The sequence below is a fragment of the Malus domestica genome, chromosome 05 (assembly GCF_042453785.1).
Source record: "Malus domestica chromosome 05, GDT2T_hap1".
In the NCBI taxonomy this organism is placed as follows: Eukaryota; Viridiplantae; Streptophyta; class Magnoliopsida; order Rosales; family Rosaceae; genus Malus; species Malus domestica.
The window spans coordinates 42,379,751-42,396,886 of NC_091665.1; the positions used below are offsets into that span (position 1 = coordinate 42,379,751).

The 17,136-nt window shown below is 36.6% G+C and overlaps 2 protein-coding genes across 2 annotated transcripts; both read right to left on the reverse strand.

The window, feature by feature from the left end:
• LOC103434867 (protein INCREASED PETAL GROWTH ANISOTROPY 1-like) lies at positions 1-4,469 on the reverse strand. The gene is made up of 6 exons (XM_008373232.4): positions 2,738-4,469; positions 2,344-2,475; positions 2,003-2,184; positions 1,799-1,910; positions 497-631; positions 1-402 (listed from the first exon to the last, which is right to left on the reverse strand). The coding sequence occupies exons 1-6, from the start codon at positions 3,875-3,877 to the stop codon at positions 274-276; spliced, it is 1,830 nt and encodes a 609-aa protein (XP_008371454.2). The 5' UTR covers positions 3,878-4,469; the 3' UTR covers positions 1-273.
• A 5,583-nt stretch (positions 4,470-10,052) lies between these two features.
• On the reverse strand, positions 10,053-16,610 carry LOC103435099 (GDSL esterase/lipase At5g45910). Its single transcript, XM_029103588.1, has 5 exons — positions 16,490-16,610; positions 14,247-14,348; positions 10,579-10,806; positions 10,277-10,425; positions 10,053-10,169 (listed from the first exon to the last, which is right to left on the reverse strand). Exons 1-5 carry the CDS (start codon positions 16,608-16,610, stop codon positions 10,053-10,055), a joined length of 717 nt encoding a protein of 238 aa, XP_028959421.1.
• Between the last annotated feature and the right edge of the window lie 526 nt (positions 16,611-17,136).

Here is a 17,136-nt window from a genome sequence, read left to right on the forward strand (position 1 = left end):
TGAAAAGAATAAAGTTGATGTTATGATTGAATGAGAGGATGACGAAGTTGTAGCATTACTACATTGTATTACGAGCTATTATACATGTTAGTGAACTTAGGTATTGTTTGGTACGTAGACGAGACAGAATGGCACATAACGGAATGGGATGGAACATATTAAACCGATACCCAATCTAGCCGAGTAGGTGATGAGCAATAATACCATATATAAGTTCTACCTTTACAACAGAAAACTCTCAGAGCAATTTCTGTAGCTGAGCTTGCTACAGATTTAGCACGGCGTAGATCGGCATACGATTTTCTGCTGCTGTTGGTTCTGGCATTGTACATGGCACGATCTCACTTTATCTCTCAACACCTGGAACGCTCTCATTGTTTCTGCATCGAATCCTCCAGCGAACTGCAGCGAAAAATCACAACCACATCGTAAGAACGCGAAACATAGGACACAGTAAAATGATCGATGCTGTTGAAGCGAGTGTTTTTTTAGTCACCTGATGTACGCGGAAGGCAAATCGAACGCCTTGAACTATCAGCTCTTCTTCTTCGGGAACACCACCTACAATTTCAAGCTCAGCAGAGACTCTCTTCATGTACTTCATTGCCAATTTTACCGATGCCAACTTGATCTGTGAACATGTACCAACATTGTCACTACAATAACAAGCTAACCAACATTTGCTGGTGTACTATAAATCACATTCATATTTCGGGTTCCTATATCTGCTTCGGGAAACATTCAATTTTTCTGCCTAACATTAACATTTAAGTGGCGTATTCTGCAGGGAAAATGATTTTCGCACCACTCAATCAATTCTTCCGGGCCTCTCTACAGGATTGGAAGAAGGAGCTTGTTCTCTTTCTACGCACCTCTCTCTATTTTTGGCTCTTTAAGTTGAATAAATAAAAAAATCATATGACAGAAATTACCACGAAATACACAGAAAAAGACAAAAAGTGTGGAAATCAATTTTCCTTCAAGACGTAGAAAATCCAATCCAATTCCATTCAACGGTGAGGATTCAATCACATTGAGGGGCAGTCTCGAGACAAAAACATAATATAATGTACAAATCAGAGAGCCTAATTAATTAATTTGCTTGTTTACTCCTATAAAGTCAAAAGAGGAGAATCTTATTACTTGCTTGCTTCTTTCCTCCTACCAACCATTCCGAAATAAAAAGTGAAGAAGACAAACATATTATGGGAGTTCACATGTGCCCATGCAGGCAGGCGTGGGACTAGAAAATGTGGAAAAATATAGGTCATACTTTAATGTCTTTCATCTTGTGAAGAAATTTTTCAGTGTGACTAGAACACGACTTAGTACATCAAGTGTAATAAAACAATTGGTTGAGATTTTTTTTTTTTTTAAGTTTCTAATCATTTGTATTATTATACATAGTACACCAGACTGTGTTATCGACACATTGAAAAATTTCTAAATCATGTGACCCCTAAGCCCTAAGTCCTAAGCTTAGATTGCATTGTAGACCGTGTCAAAAGATTTCTCAATTAGTCAATTATCGCCAAGTTCTACAAGTATGTGAGTCATTAAAGAGCACCACCAAAAAACTCCACAGCCAATAGTAAAATATGACCTAGTGGGTGATTGAGTGTAGATGAGACTAGAGAGAAACTTGCACGAAGTCAGATGTTACTATTGTGACGTATCTCAAGTCAATCATGCATTGTTATGTATTTTAATTTTCTCTGTAATTAGCTCCCTCGTTGCATGTAAGTTCTCATAAAATTGGCATACATTGCAAGCATGAGGGATTGGAACAATGAATTACCTGGCTTACAAATTCAGAATCGAGCATCCAATTTGTAGGAATTTGGAAAACTTTGTATCTTTTAGTGGCAGAATCTCTCATCCGCGAGAGATTGTAAACACCATGCTCCAATCTGTTCAAATTACACCAACCATATAAGAACTCCACGCTAAAAAGGGCTACAATTTGGAAGGACAAGACCAAGAAATGAAGAAATCTACTCACTTTTCCAGCAAAGCCTGCATCTTTTTGAGGGTAGGACCGCAGGGCTGGCGAGAATGATCAGGGAACGACGAGGCCTCGGATTCAAGCTTCTTGAGGTCACAATACCCAAATGCCGCTTCGCGCAGGGCATCGGCTTTCTGCTCCGGCCACTCAAAATGCTTCAGCACAGCTCTTTCATCCACCTAAACAAACAAAATCAATGTCAAGACCCCAGCTCGAAAGTTTATTTTTATTTTTAACGAAACAATATTCTTAACTACTCTAATCCACGTCCGCAACCCCGATTTTTGATTAAGAGGAACTATTAACAGATTTTTTAAATGGAAAAAATGAAATGTTACCAAGTATGAGAGCTCATCATCCAGCCATTTCACAAAAGGCACCACATCGTTGATGTCAGAAAACGCTGCGTTTTCAACTTCCTTTATCAAAAACCTAATGAAATCTCCCTGCATTTCTACGTCCGTTTTTATCTGCAAATACATAAATCACAACAATTTCACAGGAGATGAAGATTTGCCCCTAAACTTTACAAAAATTACACCTTTTTGGCATCCAAACAAAAGCAGTTGGAATCTGCGAACTGTCTTTTCTGTCAAGCAAACAATAAAATCCAACGGAAAAGGCGTAGAGCTAGATAATAAGACAAATACGAGGGCCACCTGCCACTGACACAACCAAAACGCCAGTGGCAAAATCGTAATTTAGATTAAAAAACCAGTAACCGGGACTTACAGAGAGCAAGTGAGCCGACCGGTTCTCGATCTCGCCGATCATGTCGCGGGCATTGGCGGTTCCCGTTGCGTCGGAGACTCCGCTGCCCGACTCCTTCCGAGAGTCTCTTCGCATCAGAGAGTGGTAAAATTCGACAACCTCCGGCACTCGCTTCACCTTCGCCGTCGCCGGCCTTATGCCTCTCGGTGGTGGAGGAGGTGGAGGTGGAGCCGCCTTAGAAGGCGGAGGTGGCGGTGAGAGTGCGGGTTTTGTCTGACTTGGTGGCGGCGGAGGCGGTGGTGGAAATGCAATACCTTGTTCTGTTGAGGCCTTGTTTTGAGTCTTTTGACCGTTGGATGTCGACGGTCTCGGCGGCGGTTTAGGAACCCTCGGGATGCGAGATCTGATGGTAGCCAGAGTCGACTCGACGAACTCCTCCGAGTTACATCGCGAGAGCCTCGGCCTCTCCGATTCCGGCTCTTCCCTCTTCGACTCGGAGCCGTCGAGCTTCTGATTCTCCGGATTCGTCGGAATGTCCGCGTATTTCACTCCCCTCTTCAAATTTCTGATCAGATTCGACCTTCCGGCGATCTCCATCAGTCCCTGAAATCTCTGTGACGACGAAAGCTCGTCGCTTTCGGAATTAATCATACGATCCGACGTCGTTTTCTTCAGCTCCGAAATTTCAGCCTCCAATCGCTTCAATTTCTCTTCTTTCCCCCTCCTCTCTTCCTCCAACGCTGACGTTACTTCCGCCACCCGATTCCTCAGCCGCTCGTTCTCCGCCGCCAGCACCTCCACCCGCTTCGACGCTCTATCAATCTCTTCATTCTTGCTAATAATCTCGTTCTCCAAGACGGGGATGATGGCGACCGACTCTCTCAGGAGCTTGTGCTCCAGAAGCTCCGTCTTCAGCCTCGACTCTCGCTCCCGGAGCTCCTCCACCAGTCGGAGCAGCTCCGTCACGTCCGGCGGCTTAGGCTGCACCTGCGCGGAGGAGCGTGGGAAGTATACACCAAAGGAGCGCGAGAACACCGCCCCCTTCTGGGGTGTCTTCCCAGAGCTCAACGACGGCGACGGCGACTTTGAAGGAGTTTCCGGTTTGGGATTCGCCGGCGATTTCTGTAGCCCCATTGCCACCCTCACCTTCCCAGCAACCATTGCAAAACCCCCTCTCCCTTTCACTCAACACCCTGTTTCTCTCACTATCTCTCTCTCTCTCTCTCTAAAAGTGTGATGTTCCTCTCTCAAGGATTTGGGGTGTGTGATTAGCTTGCATAATCCAGCACAGAGTGAAGGGGTTACTTACAAAGACGTCCTTGTCTCTCTGTGTTGGAGAAAGTGAGTGAAGCTCAAACCCTCCAACCTGCAGTTTGCGACCAAAATTTTTATTTAAAAAAATAAATACGAAAAATAATACAAGCAAAAATTAATAAATTAAAAAAGAAGGAGTTCACGCGCGAGGAGGGATTTTGGTAGGGAAATTTTTAAATATCTTATGGTTAGTGAGGGCTTTTGGGAAAATGGCGCGTGGGATTGGGAGTTGGGGTTTGGAAATTGCATAGGCCCTTCCAACGGTCGGCTTTGTACGGTGTTTCTCGCCATTATCTCGCGGTATCTCCCTTGCTCTTGTTTCTCAACTGTTTTGTTTCAATTCGTTGTTTATAACTCCACCAAAGGAATAAGTTGGTTTCTTTGTTACATTTTGAGAGTTTCAAATTCTAGACTTAGCCTACTTCTATCATCTTCACCACTAAAGTAACTTCAGTGGTTTAAATAAGGAAAATTTTATTTGAATTCGTTTAACTTTTTTCTACACACAACTTAAATTTTAAATATCAAATATCTTCATTACCTTATTGCATAATTACCATCAAGTACAAGATAAAATTAACAAAAAAAATAAGATATTAATAAACCCACAATCAATAACTAAACTCTAACCATTACGTAACTTTTAACGTGCGTTTTGTTCTAATAAAAACCCTAAGACGCTTTCATAAAGAAAAAATAAGCTCTTTTTGACGGATTGAGGGGTGATTTTGAAATTTTTAATCCTCCAACTAAAATATAAATTTATTTATGCGAGAGTTGAATTATTGATTTATATGCCATATACTAACATTCTGACTATTAGCTGTATAAGTTTACCAAGTATTTGTTGTTCTTTTTGGACACCATTTACCAAAGTCTTCTACTTCTTAACTTACATATAACCATAACATCTTGATTTTGTTATTGGATTACATATTAATCTGCTACTACTTAATTCGAGAGTTACAGTTAGATAATAGACAACATTGATTAGCTAAGTTCCTCATGTCTGTGTTCGTATAATGTCTTACTGATAATATTAGTCTTTGCTTTGCAATCTAAATTCTAATTAGTCAAACCACCAACAACTACATTCTTTGCATCATTGTTTTCACATGTTTCCTAGCTCTTTTCATTTGATTTTGGTTTTTTATTTTTTAAATGAGTGTAAAGATAAATTTACATCCTTGAATTGGATTTGTGAGGATAATTTAGGCAATAAATTTGGGTTTAAAGAGATATTGAAAGTTTAATTAAAAACAATATGGATGTAAAGAGTAAGTTAGGTGTAGAAAGAAGTTCAATGGTTTCAAATAAAATTTCCATTTAAATAATATCAACATAATATTTGGAAGTTCCTCAGATTAGCTTGGCTAGTCTATGTGACTCGACATTGTAACGCTAGCTATATTATTATCAAAGCTATTGCGTAAAAATTGAATTCTCAATTGAATAGAAAACCAATTATACATATAAACATATATATACTTTGTTTTGGTAAATCAAAAGCTCAAAATGTTAAATAGCAAGGAGGGAAAGTGACTACGAATAAAAATCTGGGAACTCGTTTGTTTTTGTGCGTTTGTACAGTTGCTAACTTATTCCTCTCTTCGACCAGAAAAAACCAACTTCTCATCCCTTTTTTCGGTAGTTTTCTCACAATGTTGCAGTGCTATTCGTGCGTGTTGCAACAGTGACTTGAGCTTTGGCCAAAAAAAAGACTTCACCTGCATATAGGAGCAGGCCGGAGAAGGTAAAGTCACTGTAATATCTTGCTTAGATTTCAACAGTGATCACTTTTGGAGAGAGAGAGAGAGAGAGAGAGAGGTTTGAGCTGTTACAGCTGCTCTGAGGTTGACATTAGAATGTATATAAAGTTCTCAATCTCCTTGCTTAGCCATTTTCGTTCAATTTACGTTGTGAGGCTGATTCATGTTTAGCTAATTAAGGGACTTGAAATACAAATATCTTGGCCAGAATTATAGATATAGAATTTAGATTGAAATACTCATAGTAATGTACCTTGTTAAAAAAATACTGCAATCTCAAAATTCAACACAACAAAGTTTATTTTCGTGATTTTGATCTCACACAATGTATAGAAAAACTTGTTTAGGATAGTAGATTGCAATCCCAAAATAAAGCATTTTGTAATTTGGTGGTCGCATCGATTTGACTTCAATAATCACCCACGGAGCTGATTTAGTCAAATCATTTTGACAAAGTTTTTCCCCGCATGTATATTATGGGGTGGCAAACAAATTGATTGTTAGATAGATCATATCACAATTAGAATTTACAAAAGCTATGTATTATAATTCATGAATTAGAAAAAAATAATGTAAGGAGTGGTTTGTTTGTAGGCAATCAGATATGAAAATGAAATGAAAGTAATGTAACAAGCAAACCCTAGGCCCACGGGAGTAAATGCTAACGTGATCGAAAGTGGTCCTCTCCGACTCCATCCATGCACACACCCACATATATGTGCCTTCAAATATAATCAACGAAAAAAAAAAAAAAAAATATATATATATATATATATATATATATATATATAATTAACGGATAAAAATAATGCTAGATAGACCAATTTTTTATACCACTTTTATAAATCATATGATCTATCATTAATAAGAATTAGAGCATGATTCTAATAATTCAATCATCAACTACGTCATATAATTTGTAAAAATATAGTTTCTTGCATAATACAAAATATGTAACTCCAAGGCCAACGAAGCACGAATGAAAAGCATGCAGTATGAACATCTTTTTTGGGGCTCCATTAGTCGTACTTAACCTAATAATTAGCCACTATTGCTTGCATGTATAATTTAGTCCAACAACAATTCATTACGCCACCAATGCTTAACTTACCTATTCACCAAGTACATGTCATTCTGTTATTTACTCGAACAATGATTATCTGCCCTCCCACTTCTGGTGCCCTCCCGTGCCCTCCTTTTTGTGTGGTCACAGTTAAGCCACGTCAACATTTTATATTACTATTCATTGTTGTCTTATTATCTCTATAAAAAAACAATATAAAATGTTGACGTGGCTTAATCGTGACCACACAAAACAGGAGGGCACGGGAGGGCACCAGAAGTGGGAGGGCAGACAATCCTTGTCCTATTTACTCAAGAAGAAAAAAGTGATTTATGCGCATTTTTTGTAATCCTGTTATTTTATTTTATTTTTTTTCAACTTTTGTAGAAATAGAATAGGTGAGATTAGCTATTCGTCAACAGTCGTGTGCGAGACACCAACCCTCTTTTGAAAGACAAAAGACCGTTGAACCCAGAAACCCCCGCCCATCCTTTTTTTTAAATGAATTTAATTAAAAGAGAATCAGGTAATAACACAAATAAATAATAGTTGGTGTGCGAAAACTATTTTTCTTATTCAAATATGAGCTTACTCTATACCTCATTTACTTTTAGTAAGTAAGACTCTAACATGTGTAGAGACGCATCGATCATTTAGGATATAAACACCGTAAAAGAAATTGGGGCCCATGAACATTTACATGGCATGCATTGACATGACCTCCACGAGACATTTAATCGGTATATTATCTGGTACAGTGAAGAAACAACATATGTGATATATAGAAGAAGATATATATTTTACACACATACACATTTGGAGTCATTGGAAAATGACACATATAGTTGCTTCATGCTGTGGTCTCTTTGCTTCAATTGAATGCATTCAGCAAGAGTTGGTGAGTGACCACCATCAAATTTTGGGTCCAATGTAAAAAACCAAGTATTTCCAAGCGGTGCTGTAATTACAACAGTTCACAGGTATGAAAATCAAAAGAGAGTGAAACTTTGAATTTTTGAAACATGAGAAAACTTCCTACAACTGCACCAAGTCTTCTGTGTAAGAGCTGAGATAAAACCCTAATGCCAATGAGGTGACTGTGTTTTGTGTTGGTCCCGCATTTGGGAAAGATGGAGGTGATGATTCAGGTGAATATTATCTTATCACTAATTTGTCCAGAGGAGAGCGGTCTCGTGAAGTTGGAGAGGCTAGTCACGGACTCTGATGGGATAGTACCATGGTGGTGGGACTTGACCATTTCACATAGAACATGCATGTATGTCTGTATATATGTTCGAGAATAACATCCCCCCTGGGCCCCTGTAAGATTTGAGTTAGGTATCACCTTTCACCTCCCAAAAGAAAAATATGAAAAAAGTTAAAAGGACTACTGCGTTGTCCGAACTTAGTCCAAAGTGCGTTGCAGTAGAGTGCCATGGGGTGTGCAGCAAAACAAGTGTCAGCAGAGCCGCTGACAGAGTTTGTAGATGGTTTGGAAGTTAGGTTGTACCACTCTTAAAAACAGAAGACCGGAGAACAACTTGCGCATATATCGTTATGCTATATAATCTCATATACAATCTCATGTGAAGAATATTTTTACAGGACATTATATTATTGACGTAAAACGATGTAAGATGATGATGTATTGTTACTTACATGTAATCGTTATACAAAAGTCAATGATGTATATACTTATATATGTACCAATTGATATAGCAGATGATCAATCAAGCCATTCTCTGAATTACAGACTTATTATTTCCTGCACTTATTTTCTTTATGCTGCTCTCACTGTTGGTCTCTCCTTTTCTACAGACGTATCCGTGTCATAAAAATATTTTTCCTACACTACAGTATGCCCTAATGCGGAAAAAAACGTACCTTAGACGAGACTGAAAACCCATGAAGACATGAGTTCATTCAAGTTGGCTCGACCAACGTGTTGCTTTTCTCTACACCTAAATTCAACTCTCTCTCCCTGTCTTTTAGATTGTATTAGAATATCGTTTAGATAAAAGAAATGAAAACCCATGATTAGTTAATCCATTTATGTTGAGAAAAAACATGATCAAAAGGGAAAAAAACCAACTCTGGTGCTTGGAATTTCAACATTGTGTGCATAAATATGGCCCATGAACCGTAACCAATCTGTTCCATTGGTCCTAAACAGAACATTATTTTGCTCCGAGCCTCAATAATATTGTTACAACTGCTGGCCCATACTGCTGATTTCACTATCTTTTCTCTGTATGGGGACAGTTTGTTGAGTGTGAAGGGTCAAGGCAGTTGGACAGTTGGTTATTTCTTCTTAGTTCTTATCATCCAAAATCTATATACAAAATGTACAAGATTTGCCTTCTTCAACTTGACGGCATCATACTCTTCCCAAATATGCACGTTTTCCTTTTAGCAAAACCAAAAGTAATCATCTGATCTCTTTATGAAGCCAAAAATAGAAAGAGAATAAAAATGTCGTATCCAGTGCACAAGGCTCCCGCTTTACGCAGGACAAACGATGCTTAGAAAACTAGGAAAACCAAGTTTTGAACTTAAAAGTTTCCCAACCACCAAATCTGTGGAGTAAACATATTCTGCTTGTAAATTCCAAGCCAAGAATGGTGAAATTTCATCAGATTTGGCAATTGGCATATGCCTAATGTAATGTCTAAGAGATGCAATCACATTGCTTGCAGCAACAAAATAAAAGATATATTTGTACTTCAAAATTTCCTATTCTCGCTGGGTTGAATTTAATATTCACTTTCTTTTGGACTATGAGACTACCACACCACCACGAAACGTGCAGTTATGGTCCCTCAACTCATCAAAATGTGCAGCTATGATCCCTCAACTAAAAATCCATTACCATTGGTCCATCAACTTTAATTCAACTAGAGAAATGGTCCCTTAACTTTAACCCAGTTGTAGTAATGGTCATTCCAACATAACTCGTTTTGACAAAATTTTTGATGTAGTTGACGAAAATGACCATAATTACACGCTTTGATGAGTTGAGGGACCCTAATTATATAAATGGTTATTCCAACATAACTTATTTTGACAAAATTTTGACGAAATTGATGAAAGGGACTATAGGTACACATTTTGATAAGTTGAGGGACCAATGATAATTGATTTTTAGTTGAGGGATCATTGCTCTAATTTGATTAAAGTTGAGGGATCATTGCTACAATTTACTCTGAAAAGATTCGTTAGGGTTTTGAAATATTGTGAGGTACATAGCTGAGCACCCAATTGGCAAATTTCCAGGCACCACCAACTCCACTGCTCCTTCTATCAACGCCTGCAACCACAACACACAAAAATGCTCATATAATTAACTAAATTAATTTAGTGAGAAATTTTTGTTCAAAAGTTGCTAGAAATTGGATTTTTAATTTATATGCTTACATTTGTGGCTTTAGAAACTGCCTCAACAACAAATGGGACTAAAATTTTGACCTGTCTAATGCTCCAACCAGAAAAGAAAGGGCAATTGTAATCGTTTCCACCTATCTCTCCCACCAGAAAGAGAGCCTTCTTGAAGTAGATGTCACACTCTGTTAATTAAATGTGAGTTAATTTAAGATACAGATAGAATTGTGGGTTAATGTAAGGTGTGTTTGTTAACTATTTCGCTTTCAGTGCAAATGAAATGGTTATCAAACGTGCTCATAGAACTACACTTTCTAATAGTCATTAAAATTACTTACCTTGTTTGGTGTTGCAAAGTGAGGGCTTAAGCTTCTTAAACCAACCAAGCTGAGTGCTCAGGGAATCGTTTGTCCACAAACTAGATCCTATATTTCTTTGGCAAAAGAATTCCGGGGAAAGTGCAGTGGCTCCAGCAACAGCAAAGTTTACTCCATGGTCACAATTATAATGTTGGCCATTATTTAGGGCAAGATAGGGCGGCAAATATGGTACCCGAAATACCTCAGCTACAACCATTATATCAAGGGTTCTTTAGATATAGATCCTTGCAATGTGGAGAAAATTAAGTTTCAAGGGCTAAAGCCATATTTTTAGTTATATGGGTTCTTTAGATATAGATCCTTGCAATTTTTATTTTCTAGATAAAAACCCACCATGTTATTGTAAACTACATTGCAAAAGATGAAGATTGGTACAAAGGAAGAGAAAGAATTGGTAGAGAGAAACAAAAGAGATTGTATTGATTGATTAGAGAAAATGTATACAAATGAACTTAAGGAAATGATAGCTATACAATCCTTTATATAGCCATATATCCGAATTACAATAATACAATTCTAACTATATTTCTGTTATATCAGTTATTAGTTATAAATTTCCAAATAAAATCCAAATTTGAAAATGATTGCCAAGTAGAAAAATAATTGACCTATTATTACAAGATATTTACAACTTGTACCACAATATTCAAAATAAATCAATAAATGTAATTACTCACCTTAATTACAATGAACAAATAGTTATTACCCCCTAACATATAAATATATATATATATATATACACGCGTTTAAATGTATATAGTACTATCATAAGTTCAATATATATATATATATACAGAGAGCTTAAGGGGAGGGATCCCCATTTTTTGAAAAAAATGGGGATTAGGTGTGGGGCCCACTTCACATTGAATTTCAACGATCCGAACCGTCTATTTTGTTAGTCTCGATTCATAGATCACCCTTGCAAAATATTAGCTAAATTGGAAATGTTTAAGACATCTACTTGGGTTCAAGGAAATGAACGAATACTTTGTTATATAAGAAAAAATGAAATTTGATCTTGATAATTAAATAGGCAAATAGTTTCGGATTGAATTGAATTTTTGCAAGGGTGATCTATGAATCGAGACTAACAAAATAGACGGTTTGGATCGTTGAAATTCGATGTGAAGTGGGCCCCACACCTAATCCCCATTTTTTTCAAAAAATGGGGATCCCTCCCCTTAAGCTCTATATATATATATATATATATATATATATATATATGCACAGTACTACACACATTCAAATGTATATAGTAATAGTACTACCATAAGCTCAATATATATCCACATGCACACAAACTCACACACACACACACACAGATATATATATATATATATATATATATATATGCACAGTACTACATATATGTTTATACTAATTAATCTACCTGTACGTAAATTTATGGTGAGCAACTAACATAATTTTGTAGGTAAATTAATGTTCAATCAAATAACATTCTTTTATTTAGTAGGTAATATATTTTCCATGTATTATTACATATATTTGGGACATTTTATTATTATAAGATATATGTACAAATAATAGGTAGATTAATTTTGAACAAATAAAATTGCTTTATTTTGTAAGTAAATTAATTTTGAATCAAATAACATTCTTCATTATGTAGGTATTTTATTTTGTATGTATCATATATTGGACACATTTTATTATTATATGTACAAATAATAGGTCAATTAGTATTGAATAAAAAAATATTATTTTTTTATGTAGGTACATTATTTTGCATGTATTTTTGCATCTATTGGGTTTGCTTTATTATGTAGGTAAATTATTTTGCATGTACTTTACATTTATTGGGTAAATTATTTTGCATTTTTTAAGCATCTAACATTTTAAAATTTGAATAGTAGCTGCACTAAATCAAATAATATTTTTTTGTAGGTAAATTATTTTGCATGAATTTTTACGATATCATACATGTTTTTTTTGTTATATATATGTGTGTGTGTGAAATAATTTACCTACATTTATATGTAAAATATAATTTGATTGACTAAACTAAGCATGTATTATTACATATATTAGGCATGTTTTATTGTTATAATTATATATTATGCAATAAATTTATTATTTATTATTTATTATTTTTGTAAAATCATTAAATCTTCCTTTCAATTTGTATAGAATTAATTGTGTACATTAAACATTCAAATAGGGGTATTTTAGGCATCAAAAATTTTTAAATGTGTAAGGTCAAATATAATTAATGAATTTGTTGAAGTGGAATCTAGTCAATGGGTTTTATTGGAGTAAAAAACTTATGTTGGGTTTTATGTGGAGAAAATTAAGTTTCAAGGCTAAAGCCATATTTTCAGGGGAAATTTTATTTGAACCCATATAACCTTTTTTTATACCCAACTTACTCTCTACACTCATATTATTTTTAATTAAACTATCAATATCTCTTTAAACTCAAATTTACTACTTAAATTAACCTTGGAGACCCAATTCAATATATAAATCTCTCTTTACACCCATTCAAAAATAAAAACTCATAATCAATGTTCTACAACTTATTCAAGGCGTACATAGAGCAATATCTCTCACATATTTGTCTTGTGCTTAGTGGAGTTCAAATCTTTTGCACTCATAAGGATTGCAGCCCCTCTGTGGCTTTTCTAATTTAACCCAACTTAACATTGTTAAGTCTTATGTTATCTTCTACTTGCAAAAACAATCTTAATTGCAAAAGGAGTAACTTAATAACTTAATCAAACTCATCGTATCATGTTGCAAAAACAATCTTAATTGCAGAAAGAGTACACTGCAATTACCTCATAGCCACACCCAGAAATCACCACCTGCAAAAGAAACCCAAATAAGAATTAAAACCCAATAATCAAAGTGAACCTAAGACACATTGTTTATACAAAATTAGTTCTAACCTTAATCCCAAATTTGTTGAATCGATAATTAACCTCAGAATCAGATGCTTGAATCAAAAGGAAGCATGAATTTCCTCGTGTTATTCGGTCTTTCCCACCAGAATCCAATCTATGACATATTTTTCACTATGATATACAAAGTCAAGGACGTGGTGGATACTGGATATGATTTAGTACTCGTCACTCTGATGTACAATTGAGTCGAGTTTAAATAATTATGTTGCTAATATTCGATCCTTACTCCTGCATTTGTCACATTCAAGCATAATTTTAATTAGAGCTAGGTATAAATTGCCCAACTGCTTCGTAGAGGATTTTGTTGAGATTATATCGATTCATCCTTTGGTTGGAGGATTCAAAACTTTAAAATCACCACCATCGGTCAAAAAGAGCTTGTTTTTTATTGTATGAGAGTGTCTTAGTATTTTAGCTAGAATGAATGTGGAATAAAGATTGTGTGATGATAGAGTTTGATGTGATGAGAGGGTTTGATTATTAAGTGGGTTTATTGATAAATTTTAATTTTATTGTTAGTTTTATCTTGTACTTGATGGTAATTATGCAATAGGGTAAAAAAGATAATTCACATTTAAAGTTTAAGTTGGGTGTAGAGAGAGGTTATGTGGGTCCAAATAAAATTTCCCTATTTTCAGTTATATCAATTGTCACATACTTTTACTATATTTCCATGCATAGTATGTAATATGGGTTACATACCAGTGAAATCAACGATGAGTCGTCCATCAGAGCATCGGCCGGTTGCATGTTTGAAAAATGTCTCTCCATAAGGGAGGTTTCCGATGGCTAGGAATGACGGGGCTGTTGTGAATGACTCATATTTTGAGCTGGCAATAAGGAAGTGACCTGTGTTTGCTTTCGGTGGAAATATCACATGGTGTGGGCTGCATGAAAATTGCAGACAAGTGTTGCAAAGTAAAAGCAAAAGTGAGTTTGCCTTTTGACTTTGGGAGCATTGCAAGAAATGTGATGATGGCTTGGCCTTTATTTAATGCAAGGAAATGTTTGCATTAGGTATGCTTGTCGAGGGAGAAGACTTGCATCAAAAAAGCATCCAAGGTGGAGAGAGCATTCGGCTCTCCCATGGGAAAGGTTGAACATGGGTTGAGAGAAAATCAAGATAACTAGAGTGAAAAGTATTATAGTGAAAGAATTCTTGGGGTAAAGTGAGGCTCTTAAGAAAATTCTATGAGTTGGTGTGCAAGGGATTCATGATTGAGTTATGTTGATTTAACTCATGTATACTTGTACTGTTATTCATAGTGAAGAGCAATATCTCTCCGGGGACGTAAGCATGTTTTTGCCAAACCTCGTAAATTTCTCAATGTTTTTATTTCTTGTATTTTATTCTGTTCAACTGAGTGTGATTTGATGAGGTTGTAATCTGAATCTCGTTTCCGCACTAACGAACGGGCCAAGGCATAACAATTGGTATCAGAGCATCGTTGGAGGCTTTGGTTCGTTGGAGGTCCAGATTTGTTGTTCACCATGGAATTTTCAGTTGAGCAGTTTAATGGGAGAGGCGGTTTTACGCCTGAAGAAATGGAAGCCGTGTTTAGAGATGCTTGGATCAACTGCGAAAGTTGATGTTGAAGAAGAAGACAAATGTCTCTCTCTTCTTACCTCACTTTCAGATTTGTACGAGAACCTAGTGAAACTTTACTACATGAAAGATACAGTAAGTTTGGAGCAGGTGCAAGCTTCTTTGGTGTGGAATGATACACAAAAGAAGATGACCATGGATGATGGTGGGCATAAAACTGCTTTCGTTGTTCAAGGTTGGAATCGTGGAAGAAAATTAGAAAGAGGATCTGAGAGAGAGCAGGTTCAGATCCGGTTCCGAAGGCAAGGATCCATAGTGCTACAGGTGTTAGGCCGGGTTGTAGCAAATTTGTGGCAGAAAGCTTCGAGTATGCCCTCTAGGTACTCAGAAGCAACACTTCTCTTGATGATGTATAGTCTCAAGTGTTGCAGGGGTTTTGTAGCAGGTGGAGCTATAGGATTCATAGCTGATCAGATGGTTCTGAGGTAGAAGGAAGTGTAGGAATTTTGTCTGGCTCGATGGGTTGTTGCTGGAAACGGGCGCGCTAATGAGTTTCCAGGTTGCAGACAATGAAGAGGAGGAAAACCTGTTGGAGGAGACGAAGGTGTGTCGAGATCCTGTCTGAAGCTAAATGGTGATTTTTAGCTTGCAGCAGCTGCACATGCATTGGCAGTGACTGAATCGGAACAGGACCAACGATGTTGATTCAGGGTGTGCATGCTAGTACGTAAGGCCAATGGACTTTGGTGATAGGTGTAAGGATTTTTGCACTGTATATTCGCCAAGGTGGAAATTGTTGTGATTGGCTTATATTTTGAGCTGGCAACAATGAAGTGACCTATGTTTGCTTTCGGTGGAAATATCACATGGTGTGGGCTGCATGAAAGTTGCAGACAAGTGCTATAAAGTAAAAGCAAAAGTGGGTTTGCCTTTTGACTTTGGGAGCATTGCAAGAAATGTGATGATGGCTTGGCCTTTATTTAATGCAAGGAAATGTTTGCATTAGGTATGCTTGCCGAGGGAGAAGGCTTGCATCAGAAAAGCATCCAAGGTGGAGAGAGCATTCGGCTCTCCCATGGGAAAGGTTGAACATGGGTTGAGAGAAAATCAAGAGAGCTAGAGTGAAAAGTATTCTAGTGAAAGAACTCTTGGGGTAGAGTGATGTTCTTGAGAAAATTCTATGAGTGGGTGTGCAAGGGATTCGGGATTGAGTTATGTTGATTTAACTCATGTATACTTGTACTGTTATTCATAGTGAAGAGCAATATCTCTCCGGGGACGTAGGCATGTTTTTGCCAAACCTCGTAAATTTCTCAGTGCCTTTATTTCTTGTATTTTATTCTGTTCAACTGAGTGTGATTTGATGAGGTTGTAATCTGAATCTCGTTTTCGCACTAACGAACGGGCCAAGGCACAACAAGGGCACCAGAGACAAGGTAATTTCCAGTGTCACTAAGGGAGTCACCGAAGTTGAATATTGCCTTGTATGGTTGACTAGATAAAACAGTACACAAGGCCATGCACAAATAAAAAGCTAGGACTAGGACGGTAAACAACTTTATGTTGTTTGTGTTCAAGGTGAAGATTGATATGGAAATGAGAGGTAAACTAATAATATTTGGCAATTCGATCGGCTTAATTTGTTTGCGTTTTATATAGTACAGAAATAAGATGGAATAATTAAATTAAAGATGGGACTAGAACAAATTAATTAATTAACTAAATTAGTACTGTGGTGGTCTTATGGGGATCAATATCAGCAAATAAGGTTAAGGACAGCCGAGCTACCTTCCAACTAAACTTTGTTTTTTAACGGTGAGGTCAAATGGTAAAATATATTACGTACACTAAATCAAGGAACCGACCAATGTTGAAACAAAAGCTAGCAGACATGTTTTTGTGTAGTTGTTGAAATGTCATCATGTCATAGTGTTTCTCTCAAACACTCTTGTTGCTAGCTAATGTGGGGAATATCCACGTATCTTACTGCTTATGTTAAATTGTTGAGGGGTCATTTGATAATATTTTTTGTTTTTACTTTTTTGA